Raw genomic sequence first — 19155 nt, forward strand, 5'->3', positions numbered from 1 at the left:
GAAGGAAAGAAGTGGACAAATAATTTATGTACATACACACTGCATTCCTGTGAGGTCACTCTGGATTCAAGACTGGTCAACTATGAACACCACTGCCTGAGGATGGACACTTACACTGCCTACACTTAGCCTACTGCTTGGACACACACACACACGTCATGCTTCGTCAGTGGACACATACACCATGGCTGGAAACACATGGAACATCTATCAGAGAGAGAACTCCACTGGACTGGGAGCCACTAACGTAGCAGGACTCACATTCAGGGTTGGCGGTCAGATTACAACTACTGCTTGGACACACACACACACGTCATGCTTCGTCAGTGGACACACACACACACACGTCATGCTTCGTCAGTGGACACACACCATGGCTGGAAACACATGGAACATCTATCAGAGAGAGAACTCCACTGGACTGGGAGTCACTAACGTAGCAGGACTCACATTCAGGGTTGGCGGTCAGATTACAACTACTGCTTGGACACACACACACACACACACACGTCATGCTTCGTCAGTGGACACATACACCATGGCTGGAAACACATGGAACATCTATCAGAGAGAGAACTCCACTGGACTGGGAGCCACTAACGTAGCAGGACTCACATTCAGGGTTGGCGGTCAGATTACAACTTTCTATTCATGAACTGAATGTCACAGTATTTTCTCTACAAGACTTTGTCCAAATTAAAAATCACTCCACTTCCTGAACTAGAACAGTAACCCATCCTGCTCAGTCACATAAGGATTATTCACATAAAGACAATGATGTCAACTAATCAGTGTGTGAAATAAATAAGATCTGTCAGGTGTAGCAGATCTATCGACTTAAGAGCGGTAGTATCCGCAGGGGCAGGGCTGTATGCCGGTACCATCTCTATCTCTTAACTGATCAGTGAGGGTAACTAGAGGAAAGTCAACACAACTACTAGGCAGTGAGGAAATACGTCGTCATGGTTCATACTCACAGTGTAGGGTCCGGAAGTCAATGCACAGATACGGATAGGAACCTCTTCCTTCTGGTTCAAATCCTACCTGACTTCTCACTCGAACATCTCCTAGAGGGAAGCAACACGCACACACGTCCTCAAGAGTCATGAAATGTACAGTTGAGATAGAGTGCTCCCACACACAGGTCACCAACATGCTGTACTCACACACATGCACTCTCCCTCTCCTCCTCTCCCTTTCTCCAAAGGGCAGCAGCATGTAGACCACTAAAGGAACTAGGAACAGCTGAGCATGCAATGCCAGGCAAGGCTACAGTAACACTAGTATTAGTAGTCAGAGCAGCAGAGCAACCTACAGTAGACAGGTTTGTGCTTCATACTCAGAGGCAAACACTGACTATTGCTATGGTACTATGGCACTGGTCCAGGCAACCCAGTCAATACTGGTCTCCTAGGTGAGTCATTCAGCAGCACAGTCAGACTGACAGGCTAATGCAGCTCTTCAGCACTGATTTGTACATCAGATCAGTCATTCAGTACAGTCTCACTCCCACCAGCTTACTTACTTGGGAACAGCTGTTTGAATATAACACAAGCCCCTAGCAAAATAGCAAAACTGGGAATTACCATTAAAGGACGGTCACATACAGCTTTCACAGATTTCATTTAAATATACAAAAATGTATGCATGATGTACACAAACTCAGATATACATGCAGTCACACATCCAAGTCATTTGGTGTCTGTGTGAGCTGCACGTTTAAAATGTGTGATGAGATGTGGAGTGTCACGTTTTCCCATTCTACTTGACGTCAGGGGAATATGGGTCAGACAGTTGATTTGCAATGTGCACTGACCTCTACGCTGTAATGCTTTTAAACACACTATGACAGACTGGCCTAGTAATTTATCACAGGCCCTGGCAAATAGCCTACATGTCCTGAACTGAGATGTTGCAGAACCTCTTATTATACATTTTAATATCCACCAACTCCACAAAAACACATGCTCTCAAAGTAGGCCTAATACTAGAGCCAGAGAACCAGGGGAACGCTAGTAGCAGCAACTCCACAAAAACACATGCTCTCAAAGTAGGCCTAATACTAGAGCCAGAGAACCAGGGAACGCTAGTAGCAGCAACTCCACAAAAACACATGCTCTCAAAGTAGGCCTAATACTAGAGCCAGAGAACCAGGGGAACGCTAGTAGCAGCAACTCCACAAAAACACATGCTCTCAAAGTAGGCCTAATACTAGAGCCAGAGAACCAGGGGAACGCTAGTAGCAGCAACTCCACAAAAACACATGCTCTCAAAGTAGGCCTAATACTAGAGCCAGAGAACCAGGGGAACGCTAGTAGCAGAACTCCACAAAAACACATGCTCTCAAAGTAGGCCTAATACTAGAGCCAGAGAACCAGGGAACTAGTAGCAGCAACTCCACAAAAACACATGCTCTCAAAGTAGGCCTAATACTAGAGCCAGAGAACCAGGGGAACGCTAGTAGCAGCAACTCCACAAAAACACATACTCTCAAAGTAGGCCTAATACTAGAGCCAGAGAACCAGGGGAACGCTAGTAGCAGCAACTCCACAAAAACACATGCTCTCAAAGTAGGCCTAATACTAGAGCCAGAGATAACCAGGGGAACGCTAGTAGCAGCAACTTGTTGTTACATCATTGAGTTAAAATGGTCATTTAAATAGTCTTCTTGAGATGATTGAACTACTGAAGATGTCAGTAATCGGTGTTTAATTTTTTTTTTTTAATCTAAGTTAACTTCGAACAGAATTGTATCCGAAAATAGTTAATCAAACTATTTGCAGCACAAACCATCATAGCTTCCTCCAGACAGGAAGTGAGGTCAGTGACCTGGCCAGTTGTAGGTTATAAACAGGGCCCAGAGTATTTCCTGGAAAACTCCTGACCCTATGTATATAATCTCCCATGACAACAGAACAGGCATAAAGGTCTAATCTGTCTTTGTCTGGTCTGCTAGACTGACTGCTGGGTAGGCAGGGCAAAATCCAACTCAATAAACTATTATCCCCAAATGTTACGTGGCAGTGCAGACAACATAATATATACATAACCAACAAGACAGGACAGACACTTACAAACAACCACACAGACATACTGGTCTAAATCGAGTGGACTCCTAGCATCCACACAGAGGACCCAGAACATTCCACTGACCTATCTACCCAGTACAACACAGAATTAAACCTCGGCCTCAGTAAATCTGCTCAAAATTCAGAGGCTTAATTCTGTGGCCCAACGGCTGGCCTGGACGGACTCGGACATGACTTAAACCTTATGTGATGGAGAGATTATCAAAGAGATCAGACGAGTGAGTCCCTCTGCATCCATCTCTGTCTGCCTGAATTCCTCCATCCCTTTCTAAAAATGTATTTATCCCTTTTACGTTGTTACTTAAGCTATTATGTAATATGACAAGAACAACAATATTTCAACCCTTTCCTTGATGTGCAATCTAGAGGCCTGATGCCTGTTCATTGTAAATGTGGGGACAGTGAGCAGTACTTAGTTGCTAGTATTGAAATGCTAGTTGTACTACAACAAAATGGCTGGTGGTGCTGCTGAGTGAGTGTGGGTGGGGACAGTACTCACAGTAACTAGCATAACACTAGTTGGTGTGTACTGTATGTGACAGGGGGCAGTACTTACCGAGCATACGAATGTAGAGAGCAGTCTGGTCTGAGCTGTCATACGAGATGGCCCCTCGTCTCTGAAGGAGAGGAAAGACAAAAATAACATTTATGCTTCCAAGATATTGGTAAATCAGAGGAGAACCAGAGAAATATGCAACGATGTTAAACACTTGAATAATACGAGTGGTGCTGGCCTTCCGTCTACTAAAGTCATCTGGGTTCAACCATCCATTTCATTCTGCTGAGGACTGTTAGGCTGCTGAACGGTTGGGTTTCACACAGGCCCACAAGGTGCGTCATCTTTGTGATGGTACACACACTCTCCATCTATTTATCAGCAAGTGTGAGAAACATGCATGCTGCGTAAGCAGCAGAAAACACTCACACGGAGTGTGTGTACACATGACATATGCACGGAGCGTGTGCGAACGCGTGTGTACACATGACATATGCACGGTGCGTGTAGTGAGAGCTGGTGTGGGAAGCTCTGTACTACATGTAGGGGGAACATGCTGCTCTAGACAGACTGGGTTGAGATGTCCATCTGGTAAAACCTAAGAGTTAATCACACCTCATTTCCCCAGTAATAGGCTCCTTGTTACCGTGACGATAGAGCAAAGCTGCTTGCTGATTAGGACAGCAGCAGACAACACTCCCAACGACACTAGGCTTACCGAGCACGCAAGACAGAAAGAGGGGGGGGAGGAGACAGTGGCATCGAGACTACCGAGACTACCACACACACACACGGAGGGGGGTAAGAGTATTCATACAGCCAAGAGGGGGGGGTGAGAGTATTCATACAGCCAAGTGGGAGGGGTAAGAGTATTCATACAGCCAAGTGGGAGGGGTAAGAGTATTCATACAGCCAAGTGGGAGGGGTAAGAGTATACATACAGCCAAGAGGGAGGGTTAAGGGTATTCATACAGCCAAGAGGGAGGGTTAAGAGTATTCATACAGCCAAGAGGGAGGGGTAAGAGTATTCATACAGCCAAGTGGGAGGGGTAAGAGTATTCATACAGCCAAGTGGGAGGGGTAAGAGTATTCATGCAGCCAAGTGGGAGGGGTAAGAGTATTCATGCAGCCAAGTGGGAGGGGTAAGAGTATTCATGCAGCCAAGTGGGAGGGGTAAGAGTATTCATACAGCCAAGTGCGAGGGGTAAGAGTATTCATACAGCCAAGTGCGAGGGGTAAGAGTATTCATACAGCCAAGTGCGAGGGGTAAGAGTATTCATACAGCCAAGAGGGGGGTAAGAGTATTCATACAGCCAAGTGGGAGGGGTAAGAGTATTCATACAGCCAAGTGGGAGGGGTAAGAGTATTCATACAGCCAAGTGGGAGGGGTAAGAGTATTCATACAGCCAAGTGGGAGGGGTAAGAGTATTCATACAGCCAAGTGGGAGGGGTAAGAGTATTCATACAGCCAAGTGGGAGGGGTAAGAGTATTCATACAGCCAAGTGGGAGGGGTAAGATTATTCATACAGCCAAGTGGGAGGGGTAAGAGTATTCATACAGCCAAGAGGGGGGGGGGGGGGGGGTAAGAGTATTCATACAGCCAAGTCAAACTTCTTTTAAAAAATGCACACAAACATAGACCTAGGACAATACTAGAGAGCAAGAGAGATATATCTATCTACCTAGTAGGTGTACACTGGTGCCTGGCCCTAATCAGCAGGTTGCAGTAACAGAGGAACCAACCAGGGGATATCCTCAACCTGCTGTCACCCACAGACAAATGCTCAGGCCTGTACACGGTCTTGGCTCACCTCCCCTTGCACCACACACGCACGATCCAGAGAGGGGAGGGTGGTGTCTCCAGAGCTAGTTTCCCCACAAGACTCCCCCTCCCTGGGCTGAGCTTGCCTTGGCTCTCCTCCCCTCCAGCCAGGGTGTCCCCAGATGGCACATCACTCAGGCCCGTGACGTCAATCGGCTTAGCCTCATTTGCATTCATGATATACTTTACCCATTTTCATTCCCTCACTCTGTTTATTTCTCTCCCTCGCTCATCCCCTCTGGGCTCCACTCTCGAATAAAAACAAAACGCTTTGAAGCCATATTCTCCTCACAATGTAGTGGAGAGGCCGTTAAAAACAGCAATTTATTGATGCTTATGGGTGTCAACTGAAGGTGACAGAATTATTATTAACAAAATGTCTAAGCAGCTTGTTATGGCCTAGTCCCATTGGGATTGATCACATCTGAAAAACAGTCCAGAGTTATGGTAACCAGTTTAACAACCACGTCCAACTGTAACCACTTAGAAACCCAGATAAGGATCAGGGTTAGTCTCCACCAAACTGTTGTCACAGACGCCCTCTCTCTCTGGGTGTGTCCATCTTCCTCTGACCCTAAGTGTCCTCTAATTCTAAGCTCCCATGACGGCGACGGCCAATCCAAGATAATATTTGACCGGCTTGCAAACAGGCTTGTGGTGCAGTATTTTACTGTCAACACGCCGCTGTGTTCACACACAGCACCAGCGCTTAGCGTGAGTAATATCCACCCTGTGCGCGTGGGCGGGGGGATAAACAGACTGGCATAACCGTAAGCAGAAAGACCCCAAACTACTGCATATAACCTTTTCAATCACAAACACACAGACACGTCCCCCTTTAGCTGACAGCTATTGCTGGCGTGTCTGATCTGGCCTGTACCGTCACTCATCACTTCAGTGTCAAATTTTATCAGCATATCGATTGCGCAACCAGGGGTGGTAAAACCTTGGATCATTGTTACTCTAACTTCCGCGACGCATATAAGGCCCTGCCCCGCCCCCCTTTCGGAAAAGCTGACCACGACTCCATTTTGTTGATCCCTGCCTACAGGCAGAAACTTAAACAAGAGGCTCCCACGCTGAGGTCTGTCCAACGCTGGTCAGACCAAGCTGACTCCACACTCCAAGACTGCTTCCATCACGTGGACTGGGACATGTTTCGTATTGCGTCAGATGAAAATATTGACGAATACGCTGATTCGGTGTGCGAGTTCATTAGAACGTGCGTCGAAGATGTCGTTCCCATAGCAACGATAAAAACATTCCCAAACCAGAAACCGTGGATTGATGGCAGCATTCGCGTGAAACTGAAAGCGCGAACCACTGCTTTTAATCAGGGCAAGGTGTCTGGTAACATGTCCGAATATAAACAATGCAGCTATTCCCTCCGCAAGGCTATTAAACAAGCTAAGCGTCAATACAGGGACAAAGTGGAATCTCAATTCAATGGCTCAGACACAAGAGGCATGTGGCAGGGTCTACAGTCAATCACGGACTACAAGAAGAAACCCAGCCCAGTCACGGACCAGGATGTCTTGCTCCCAGGCAGACTAAATAACTTTTTGCCCGCTTTGAGGACAATACAGTGCCACTGACACGGCCTGCAACGAAAACATGCGGTCTCTCCTTCACTGCAGCCGAGGTGAGTAAGACATTTAAACGTGTTAACCCTCGCAAAGCTGCAGGCCCAGACGGCATCCCCAGCCGCGCCTCAGAGCATGCGCAGACCAGCTGGCCGGTGTGTTTACGGACATATTCAATCAATCCCTATACCAGTCTGCTGTTCCCACATGCTTCAAGAGGGCCACCATTGTTCCTGTTCCCAAGAAAGCTAAGGTAACTGAGCTAAACGACTACCGCCCCGTAGCACTCACTTCCGTCATCATGAAGTGCTTTGAGAGACTAGTCAAGGACCATATCACCTCCACCCTACCTGACACCCTAGACCCACTCCAATTTGCTTACCGCCCAAATAGGTCCACAGACGATGCAATCTCAACCACACTGCACACTGCCCTAACCCACCTGGACAAGAGGAATACCTATGTGAGAATGCTGTTCATCGACTACAGCTCGGCATTCAACACCATAGTACCCTCCAAGCTCGTCATCAAGCTCGAGACCCTGGGTCTCGACCCCGCCCTGTGCAACTGGGTACTGGACTTCCTGACGGGCCGCCCCAGGTGGTGAGGGTAGGCAACAACATCTCCTCCCCCGCTGATCCTCAACACGGGGGCCCCACAAGGGTGCGTTCTGAGCCCTCTCCTGTACTCCCTGTTCACCCACGACTGCGTGGCCACGCACGCTCCAACTCAATCATCAAGTTTGCGGACGACACAACAGTGGTAGGCTTGATTACCAACAACGACGAGACGGCCTACAGGGAGGAGGTGAGGGCCCTCGGAGTGTGGTGTCAGGAAAATAACCTCACACTCAACGTCAACAAAACTAAGGAGATGATTGTGGACTTCAGGAAACAGCAGAGGGAACACCCCCTATCCACATCGATGGAACAGTAGTGGAGAGGGTAGCAAGTTTTAAGTTCCTCGGCATACACATCACAGACAAACTGAATTGGTCCACTCACACTGACAGCGTCGTGAAGAAGGCGCAGCAGCGCCTCTTCAACCTCAGGAGGCTGAAGAAATTCGGCTTGTCACCAAAAGCACTCACGAACTTCTACAGATGCACAATCGAGAGCATCCTGGCGGGCTGTATCACCGCCTGGTACGGCAACTGCTCCGCCCTCAACCGTAAGGCTCTCCAGAGGGTAGTGAGGTCTGCACAACGCATCACCGGGGGCAAACTACCTGCCCTCCAGGACACCTACACCACCCGATGTTACAGGAAGGCCATAAAGATCATCAAGGACATCAACCACCCGAACCACTGCCTGTTCACCCCGCTATCATCCAGAAGGCGAGGTCAGTACAGGTGCATCAAAGCTGGGACTGAGAGACTGAAAAACAGCTTCTATCTCAAGGCTATCAGACTGTTAAACAGCCACCATTGAGTGGCTGCTGCCAACACACTGTCATTGACACTGACCCAACTCCAGCCACTTTAATAATGGGAATTGATGGGAAATGATGTAAATATATCACTAGCCACTTTAAACAATGCTACCTTATATAATGTTACTTACCCTACATTATTCATCTCATATGCATACGTATATACTGTACTCTACATCATCGACTGCATCCTTATGTAATACATGTATCACTAGCCACTTTAACTATGCCACTTTGTTTACTTTGTCTACATACTCATCTCATATGTATATACTGTACTCGATACCATCTACTGTATGCTGCTCTGTACCATCACTCACTCATATATCCTTATGTACATATTCTTTATCCCCTTACACTGTGTATAAGACAGTAGTTTTAGAATTGTTAGTTAGATTACTTGTTGGTTATCACTGCATTGTCGGAACTAGAAGCACAAGCATTTCGCTACACTCGCATTAACATCTGCTAACCATGTGTATGTGACAAATAAAATTTGATTTGATTTGATGATTTGATTTGATTTAGCAGCCAACTGGCAGGATTACCAGGTCCCCCCCAGGCATGGTCAGGCAACTTCTCCAAGATCGGTCAGACAGGTCAGAGGTCAGACTGGACTGAGGCATCAACCCCGGGCCATGTGAAAGGAAAGGGGGATACCTAGTCAGTTACCCAACAATGCATTCAACTTAATTGAGTCTTCCACATTTAACCCAACCCCTCTGAATCAGAGGTGTGGAGGGCTGCCTGTGAAACAGAGATCAGGTTAGTGTCTGTAGTTGGTTCAGTTTTACACAAGTAAACGACAAACAAAATGTGTGTCCTAATCCTACCTTGTCTGAGAGAACAGTTTAAGTAAAACAAAATGTTTTTAGATGGAATTCAAGTGTAACGCATCTAGAGACTTTTTCAGCATCAAGTTTGATCATGTGTAGCCTAGTTGACACTACTGTAGGTGTACTTGAAGCTAAATCTAAACCCAACCAGACAGCTCTACAGAGCGAACCCTGTGAATGATCATTGATGCCAAGTCTAACAGCTCCAGGCCTTTAAAGTGGTGTTAAGCAGAGCCTGGTCAAAGCTCATCCACCCACACTTCCCCGTTTCAGCCCCAGGGCAATGTCACTTCAAATGTATGCCAAGCAAAAATAATTGATTTCAAAGTTTAACAAAAACCATACAACTCATGAACAAGGACTACTTTTAACAATTTACACTGACGATTTTACAAAAACACATTTACTGGAAGAGCTGTGCAGATGCAAAATTTGGTAACAGAATTTCGGTAAAATCTTTGTGTCCGTGCTTTCCAGAAACTCTTAAAATATCTGTTCCAAATGAAGATTCAACCATGTTTGCAGAAATAATGCGGTGTCAGCTATGACGTACACACAGACTTTGAAAAACCTCTTTTGGTTATTGAAATAGAGTAAGTGAAGTGATTCACACACGTTAACTGAATTTAATCATGGGTCCCTGGTCTGTACTACACAGAAATGCACAATTATGGACATGAATGTCATTAGCTTCATCATGATGTATCCTAAATAGGTACACAAAAAAGAAATTATATATATATATATATATATATATATATGCAAGATCCTCTTCTGCATATATTTGGGTATCATTCGCCACACTGGCTAATTGTTTTAATGAACTTTGCCCCCAAACAAGACCAAATTTGGGTCATCCAGACCAGAAACAAATCTGAACCAATCATAGTTGTCTGTTTCACAAGTTTGGACAACAAAGTACAGCACATTAGTGTACTCAACTTGTGTGCTCTGTACACTACTCTGAGCTGTACTGTCCAAACTTGTGAACCAAACTGTGGTTTGTGACTACTACGATTTCCCATTGTAGCCAAATCAATTGCAGAAATTCTATTTCCCATTTTATTACCAGAATTTGTTTTATTCACTTAAACAAAATTGATATCAGTAAAAACACTAACTAATTGATAGCTCTACCTTTCCTTGTTCTGTGAACTTTCATTATTCTCCCTCACAAGGGAGAGAAATTAGAAAATATCTTAAAGATGTGGGTTTTGGTAACAGAACTTCAAAGCACAAGGAAATGTTTCATAGAAATCCCCCCCAAAAAGTTGCTATTAGTTGGAAGGGGTCTTTACTTCAACATTGTGTTCTGATGTAATTCTAATACCTTTTAAGACCCCTTTGCCATCGGTTTGATCAGAAATCAAAGCCTTCACTTATTACACATTTTTAGGATGGAACATGTATACGCCTTCCTTTCTCAAACAGGGACTCTTTCATTTCACACCCAATTTAATATCCTCCTATTAACTTCATTTTGGTGCTCATTGGTCCTTCCACATTGAAATGACCCCCAGCGATAAAACTAGACTTCCTCACGCTGTCAGTGGTAAAAACACTGGGTTCTAGCTGAGGACAGCCCACAGACGGCATAAAAACACTGGGTTCTAGCTGAGGTCAGCCCACAGACGGCATAAAAACACTGGGTTCTAGCTGAGGACAGCCCACAGACGGCATAAAAACACTGGGTTCTAGCTGAGGTCAGCCCACAGACTGCATAAAAACACTGGGTTCTAGCTGAGGACAGCCCACAGACGGCATAAAAACACTGGGTTCTAGCTGAAGACAGCCCACAGACGGCATAAAAACACTGGGTTCTAGCTGAAGACAGCCCACAGACGGCATAAAAACACTGGGTTCTAGCTGAGGACAGCCCACAGCCCACTGGGTTCAGACGGCATAAAAAAAACACTGGGTTCTAGCTGAGGACAGCCCACAGACGGGGTACATAAAAACACTGGGTACTAGCTGAGGACAGCCCACAGACGGCATAAAAACACTGGGTACTAGCTGAGGACAGCCCACAGACGGCATAAAAACACTGGGTACTAGCTGAGGACAGCCCACAGACGGCATAAAAACACTGGGTTCTAGCTGAGGACAGCCCACAGACGGCATAAAAACACTGGGTTCTAGCTGAGGACAGCCCACAGACGGCATAAAAACACTGGGTTCTAGCTGAGGACAGCCCACTGACGGCATAAAAACACTGGGTTCTAGCTGAGGACAGCCCACAGACGGCATAAAAACACTGGGTTCTAGCTGAGGACAGCCCACAGACGGCATAAAAACACTGGGTTCTAGCTGAGGACAGCCCACAGACGGCATAAAAACACTGGGTTCTAGCTAGGGCTGGGTGATATCGAATTAATATGTTTTAGCACGATGTTCCAAGAATCGAGGATGTCTTTTTGGTCTCATCCCATTCGCTCCTTTGGTGCACCTTTCCACTCGCACAGGGACACCAAGCCTCTCCACCTGCCACTCACAACAATGACAAAAGAGATCTTCCTCTCTGACAACAAGCAGTTTCAACTCGTTATTTGCATGTATGGTTTGGTCCAACATATAAAAAGGATCCTGGAGACGCCTCTTCACTGTTGACATTGAGACTGGTGTTTTGTGGGTACTAGTTAATGAAGCTGCCAGTTTCTCAAACCACACACTAAATGTACTTGTCCTCTTTGTCAGTAGTGCACCGGGGCCTCCCACTCCTCTTTCTATTCTGGTTAGAGACCGTTTGTGCTGTTCTGTAAAGGGAGTAGTACACAGCGTTGTACGAGATCTTTGGTTTCTTACATTGAATAGCCTTCATTTCTCAGAACAGGAATAGACTGACGAGTTTCAGGAGAAAGTGCTTTGTTTCTGGCCATTTAGAGCTTGTAATCAAACCCACAAATGCTGATACTCCAGATACTCAAATAGTCTAAAGAAGATCGGTTTCAATGCTTCTTTAAAATCAGAAACACTTTTCAGCAGTGCTAACATAATTACAAAATGTTTTTATAATGATCAATTAGCCTTTTAAAATAATAAACACAACGTGCCATTGGAACACAGGAGTGATGGTTGCTGATAAATGTAGATATTCTATTAAATATGAGCCATTTCCAGCTACAATATCTACACTGTATGTGATCAATTTGATGTTATTTTAAAATGAACAAATAAAAAGTGCTTTTCTTTCAAAAACAAGGACATTTCTAAGTGACCCCAAACTTTTGAACGGTAATGCATTTCACTATACAGCCTTACCTATGGATTGTGGATCAATGACATGGGGTATCAATCTACTCAGTGACACAGAGAACATTAGCGTCATAGCTCTTATTGCAGGACTCTGAAACAACTGAATTGAGCCACATTTATTGTCAACCTGTGTATTTTACACTATTCCTGAGGAAAAACAATGCTGTGTGGATGTCGGAGTTTGATAACGCAGAGGACATTAGGAAAAAATATATTGGGTATTGAGTAGACTGTTAGCCCATTTCTTAGATCCCCAATCCTTAGGTAAAGCTGTACAGTGCATTATGAATAATAGGCTGACTGGGGAGGGGATTTCACAGTCACGCTATAAGAGCTACAACGCTAATATTTGCGTAAACTGTGAGTGTCACCAAGTAGACTGATACCTCATTTCATTGTGTCACATTCCAACCTTGTTTAACATGATCTTGTCTAAATATGGCATGATTCCACCAATTGTAACCTTCTGCATCACCTTTTTAAAAAATGAGGTACTTTTATTTTGAAGGCAAACTACAAATTCCACTATTGTGCCAAATCCTTATTGTGGCTAGCTTCACAACATAACTCGGTCAGGTCGAGCCTCACTAGCCAGATGAAGCTAGCTGGCTGGCTGCTTATAACGTCAGCTTTGGGCAACAGGGTTAAGTAGCTGGCTAGCTATTTATTGTCATGAGCTGAATTTCAATAACCCATTGAAATCACTTAGAATGTATGCGTTGTCACCCATGGGTCACACTACTCATTGTATTGTTCAAATAAAAAATATATATATTACGGTATTTTATGTAAGTGATGATACTTTTGCCAATATCGTCCAGCCCTACCTAGAAGTACATAGTTATTTTTGGGAAAAAGCAACAGGGCAGTGTGGTGCCAGGACTACAAACTCTCCCTCAACGTGAGCAAGACAAAGGAGATAATTGAGGACTACAGGAAAAAGGGAGGGCCGAACACGCCCCTATTTGCATCGACGGGGCTATAGTGGAGCGAGTCGAGAGTTAAGTTCCTTGGTGTCCACATCAACTATCACAGTCCAAACACACCAAGAAAGTCATGAGGGCACGACAACACCTTTTCCCACCCTCAGGAGACTAGGGTAGTGCGTACGGCCCAGTACGTCACTGGGGTCAAGCTTCCTGACATCCAGGACCAGTAAAAAGTTTGGACACACCTACTCATTTGAGGGTTTCTTTATTTTTACAATTTTCTACATTGTAGAATGGTGAAGACAAAACTATGAAATAGCACAGGGAATCATAACCAAAAAAATATATATAATAATAATTATGAGATTCTCCAAAGTAGTCACCCTTTGCCTTGATGACTGCCAAGCGTGTTCAAAGCTCTCTCAACCAGCTTCATGAGGTAGTCACCTGGAATGCATTTCAATTAACAGGTGTGCCTTGTTAAAAGTTCATTTGTGGAATGTCTTTCCTTCTTAAGCCAATCAGTTGTGTTGTGACAAGGTAGAGGTGGTATACAGAAGATGGTCTTTTACCAAATAGGGCTAAGTTCATATTATGGCAAGAACAGCTCAAATAAGCAAAGAGGGAAAAAAATTAAAACAGTCCATTACTTTAAGACATGAAGGTCAGTCAGTGCGGAACATTAAGAACTTTGAAAGTTTCTACAAGTGCAGTCGCAAAAACCATAAAGCTCTATGATGAAACTGGCTCTCAGGAGGACCACCACAGGAAAGGAAGACCCAGAGTTACCTGTGCTGCAGATGATAAATTCATTAGTTACCAGCCTCAGAAATTGCAGAGCTCAAGTCACATCAACTGTTCAGAGGAGACTGCGTGAATCAGGCCTTCATGGTCAAATTTCTGCAAAGAAACCACTACTAAAAGGACACCAATAAGAGACTTGCTTGGGCCAAGAAACATGAGCAATTAACATTAGACCGGTGGAAATTGAGATTGGTTCCAACCTCCGTGTCTGAGACGCAGAGTAGGTGAACGGATGATCACCGCATGTGTGTGTAACGGATGTGAAATAGCTAGCTAGTTAGCGGTGGTGCGCGCTAAATAGCGTTTCAATTGGTGACGTCACTTGCTCTGAGACCTTGAAGTGGTGGTTCCCCTTGCTCTGCAAGGGCCGCGGCTTTTGTGGAGAGATGAGTAACGATGCTTCGTGGGTGACTGTTGTTGATGTGTGCCTGGTTGTGTACCTGGTTCGCGCCCGGGTATGGGCGAGGGGACGGTCTAAAGTTATACTGTTACATGTGGTTCCCACCATGAAGGAGGTGGTGTGATGGTGCTTTGCTGGTGACACGGTCAGTGATTCATTTAGAATTCAAGGCACACTTAACCAGCATGGCTACCGCACCATTCTGCAGCGATTGCCATCCCATCTGGTTTGCGCTTAGTGGGACTATTATTTGTTTTTCAACAGGACAATGACCCAACACACCTCCAGGCTGTATAAGGGTTATTTGACCAATAAGGAGAGTAATGAGTCCTGCATCAGATGACCTGGCCTCCACAATCACGCAAACTCAACACAATTGAAATGGTTTGGGATGAGTCAGACTGCAGAGTGAAGGAAAAGCAACCAACAAGTGCTCAGCATATGTGGGAACTCCTTCAAGACGGTTGGAAAAGCATTCCAGGTGAAGCTGGTTGAGAGAATGCCAAGAGTGTGCAAAGCTGTCAAGGCAAAGGGTGGCTAATTTGAAGAATCTCAAATATATTTTGATTGGTTCAACACTTTTTGGTTGCTACATGATTCCATGTGTTATGTCATAGTTGATGTCTTCACTATTATTCTACAATGTAGAAAATAGTACAAATAAAGCTAAACCCTTGAATGAGTAGGTGTATCCAAACTTGACTTGCCGTGTCTATGACTTGGCCCCCCCAAGTCATAGACACGGCAAGCGGTACTGGAGCACCAAGTCTAGGTCCAAAAGGCTCCTTAACAGCTTCTACCCCCAAGCCAAAAGACTGGTGAACAGCTAACATAATATTTGCAATGATCCCCCCCCAATTTGTTTTTAATACTGCTGCTACTCGCTGTTTATCAACTACGCAGTCACGTAACCTCTACCTACATGTACAAATTACCTCGACTTACCTGTTCCATAGCACATTGACGCAGTACCGGTACCCCCTGCATATAGCCTCAATATTATTCTATTGTGTTATTTTACTAAATATAAACTATTTTCTTAACTGAACTGCAGGTTAAGGGCTTGTAAGTAAGCATTTCACATTAAGGTCTATACCCGTTGTAGTCTGTGCTTGTGACAAATAAAATTTGATAAACTTGTATGCATTTCACTACTAAATGTTTGCCATCAGATATCCTATAAAATGGCTTTCTGCCAGAAGTCCAAGAGCTCTGGATGAGTTCTGTTCAGTTGCCCCCCCTCAAATCAAATTCTATTGGTCACATACTTAGCAGATGTTATTGCTGGTGTAGTGAAACGCTTGTAGTGTAGCAAAATGCTTTCCCCCCTATGCTCCGTGTACACCTGCTGCTCTTCATCCAGAAAAGCATGCGTCACAACTTTTGTTCGCTTTTCTCGTAAAATGACATTCAGTAGCTACTAGCTATGCTTGTATACTGTGGGGCAAAAAAAGTATTTAGTCAGCCACCAATTGTGCAAGTTCTCCCACTTAAAAATGAGAGAGGCCTGTAATTTTCATCATAGGTACACTTCAACTATGACAGACAAAATGAGGGGAAAAAAAAATCCAGAAAAATCACATTGTAGAATTTTTAATGAATTTATTTGCAAATTATGGTGGAAAATAAGTATTTGGTCACCTAAAAACAAGCAAGACTTCTGGCTCTCACAGACCTGTAACTTCTTCTTTAAGAGGCTCCTCTGTCCTCCACTCGTTACCTGTATTAATGGCACCTGTTTGAACTTGTTATCAGTATAAAAGACACCTGTCCACAACCTCAAACAGTCACACTCCAAACTCCACTATGGCCAAGACCAAAGAGCTGTCAAAGGACACCAGGAACAAAATTGTAGACCTGCACCAGGCTGGGAAGACTGAATCTGCAATAGGTAAGCAGCTTGGTTTGAAGAAATCAACTGTGGGAGCAATTATTAGGAAATGGAAGACATACAAGACCACTGAATCTCCCTCGATCTGGGGCTCCACGCAAGATCTCACCCCGTGGGGTCAAAATGATCACAAGAACAGTGAGCAAAAATCCCAGAACCACACGGTGGGACCTAGTGAATGACCTGCAGAGAGCTGGGACCAAAGTAACAAAGCCTACCATCAGTAACACACTACGCCGCCAGCGACTCAAATCCTGCAGTGCCAGATGTGTCCCCCTGCTTAAGCCAGTACATGTCCAGGCCCGTCTGAAGTTTGCTAGAGAGCATTTGGATGATCCAGAAGAAGATTGGGAGAATGTCATATGGTCAGATGAAACCAAAATAAAACTTGTTGGTAAAAACTCAACTCGTCGTGTTTGGAGGACAAAGAATGCCGAGTTGCATCCAAAGAACACCATACCTACTGTGAAGCATGGGGGTGGAAACATCATGCTTTGGGGCTGTTTTTCTGCAAAGGGACCAGGACGACTGATCCATGTAAAGGAAAGAATGAATGGGGCCATGTATCGTGAGATTTTGAGTGAAAACCTCCTTCCATCAGAAAGGGCATTGAAGATTAAGCGTGGCTGGGTCTTTCAGCATGACAATGATCCCAAACACACCGCCCGGGCAACGAAGGAGTGGCTTCGTAAGAAGCATTTCAAGGTCCTGGAGTGGCCTAGCCAGTCTACAGATCTCAAACCCATAGAAAATCTTTGGAGGGAGTTGAAAGTCCGTGTTGCCCAGCAACAGCCCCAAAACATCACTGCTCTAGAGGAGACCTGCATGGAGGAATGGGCCAAAATACCAGCAACAGTGTGTGAAAACCTTGTTTAGACTTACAGAAAACGTTTGACCTCTGTCATTGCCAACAAAGGATATATAACAAAGTATTGAGATTAAGTATTTGGTCAATAACAAAAGTTTTTTTCCACCATAATTTGCAAATAAATTCATTAAAAAATCCTACAATGTGATTGTCTGGATTTTTTTCTTCTCATTTTGTCTGTCATAGTTGAAGTGTACCTATGATAAATTACAGGCCTCTCATCTTTTTTAAGTAGGAGAATTTGCACAATTGGTGGCTGACTAAATACTTTTTTGCCCCACTGTAAAGGTGTGCTGGATTTGCAATACATTTGTTTATTTCCACTCGTTGCATATAGCTAACAGTGTCTGTGATTTAGCCATTACTGGTAATAGACGGCCAAAGGGCTTTTTATTAACTTGTCCATGTTGGTGTTTTTAGCACCTCTTCAAATCACATTGTATTTGTCACATACACATGGCTAGCAGATGTTAATGTGAGTGTAGCGAAATGCTTGTGCTTCTGGATCCGACAATGCAGTAATAACCAACGAGTAATCTAACCTAACAATTCCACAACAACTACCTTATACACACACACAAGTGTAAAGGGATGAAGAATATGTACATAAAAACATATGAATGGGTGATGGTACAGAACAGCATAGGCAAGATGCAGTAGATGGTATAGAGTACAGTATATACATATGAGATGAGTAATGTAGGGTATGTGAACCCTACATTACTCATCTCATATGTATATTTGTGTGCAATGCTAGTAATACAGTAAATCCCAGGATGGCAGATGAACAGAATTCAATGTAAAAAATTGGGGGGAAAAAAAAAAAAATCATTGGGATTTTTCTATTATTTTCTCTCTCTCTCTACATTGTTGGGAAGGGTCCGTAAATAAACATTTCACTGTTATACTTCATAAACGGGTGTAGACTGACAAGTAACATGTGATAAGCATCTTATCCAGGTAGGCCACTTGATTTCAGCATCTAAACAACATGAACAGGCCATGTTGTTAAAACACTTGGAGGGGGTCTTAGAGTTGAAGGCTTATATATAGCAGTTATTTTAAAAATGACAAGCCCCGAATTCATTTGATTATTCCCAACTGCTTGAAATGCAGTGTATTCATCTTTAATTGTGCAACTAAGCTTATTTATAGAAAAATAATAATCATAATAAAATCATGAACTGCCACTAAGTTAAATAATAATAAAATAAAGGGAGCTGTGATTTTTAGTCCAGCTCACCCAGCCCTAGCTGAGACAGACATCACATCAAACTATGGAGGAAGCCAGCAGTATGCCAATCAATTCTGGAATATCAGCCACAAACAGTGTCTGTAAACTGAGCACTAAAAGCAGCTGGAGTCAGCAGAGCTTCATGAAGTGAAAACGTCCTCCTAAGAGTTATACCCTTGCGGTGCAATGCTGTAATACGCCATGGCACATTCCAGTAAGGCAATGCTAAAGCCATAAACCTGGACTTTACTGCAATGCAGGTTGCTGCATGTGTGCCAGCCACAGCTTACACAAAGCAAGAGATTGAGTCTACCTACTAACACTGGTTTATGGGGGGACACTCCACTCCAGTGTCAGAGGTCATTCGGTGGGTTTAGAAGGGCCCACTGGCCTGTGAAGGAGAGGTGCACTGGATATCTGGGATCAGCTCATCCTACACAAACCCATTGGTCAAAATAACTTTGATTAGTTTCTAGGCCATAGAGGCAGTTTCATGCTACTATAGGCCAGGCAGGGCAG

At 44.3% G+C, this 19155-nt stretch overlaps 1 protein-coding gene across 3 annotated transcripts in view; it reads right to left on the reverse strand.

The window, feature by feature from the left end:
• LOC115130135 (high affinity 3',5'-cyclic-AMP phosphodiesterase 7A-like) overlaps positions 1-19155 on the reverse strand; it is a 32411-nt gene that overhangs the window by 9151 nt on the left and 4105 nt on the right. Inside the window, exons 2-4 of one of the 3 annotated variants that reach the window (XM_029660933.2) lie at positions 3646-3706; positions 1526-1558; positions 978-1067 (exon numbers count right to left, since the gene is read on the reverse strand). In XM_029660933.2, coding sequence (XP_029516793.1) covers positions 978-1067; positions 1526-1558; positions 3646-3706 — 184 coding nt within the window. The remainder of the gene's footprint in view (positions 1-977; positions 1068-1525; positions 1559-3645; positions 3707-19155) is intronic. The other 2 variants (XM_029660936.2, XM_029660935.2) reach the window with 2 other exon arrangements.

Source organism: Oncorhynchus nerka, linkage group LG6 (assembly GCF_034236695.1).
Source record: "Oncorhynchus nerka isolate Pitt River linkage group LG6, Oner_Uvic_2.0, whole genome shotgun sequence".
NCBI lineage: Eukaryota > Metazoa > Chordata > Actinopteri > Salmoniformes > Salmonidae > Oncorhynchus > Oncorhynchus nerka.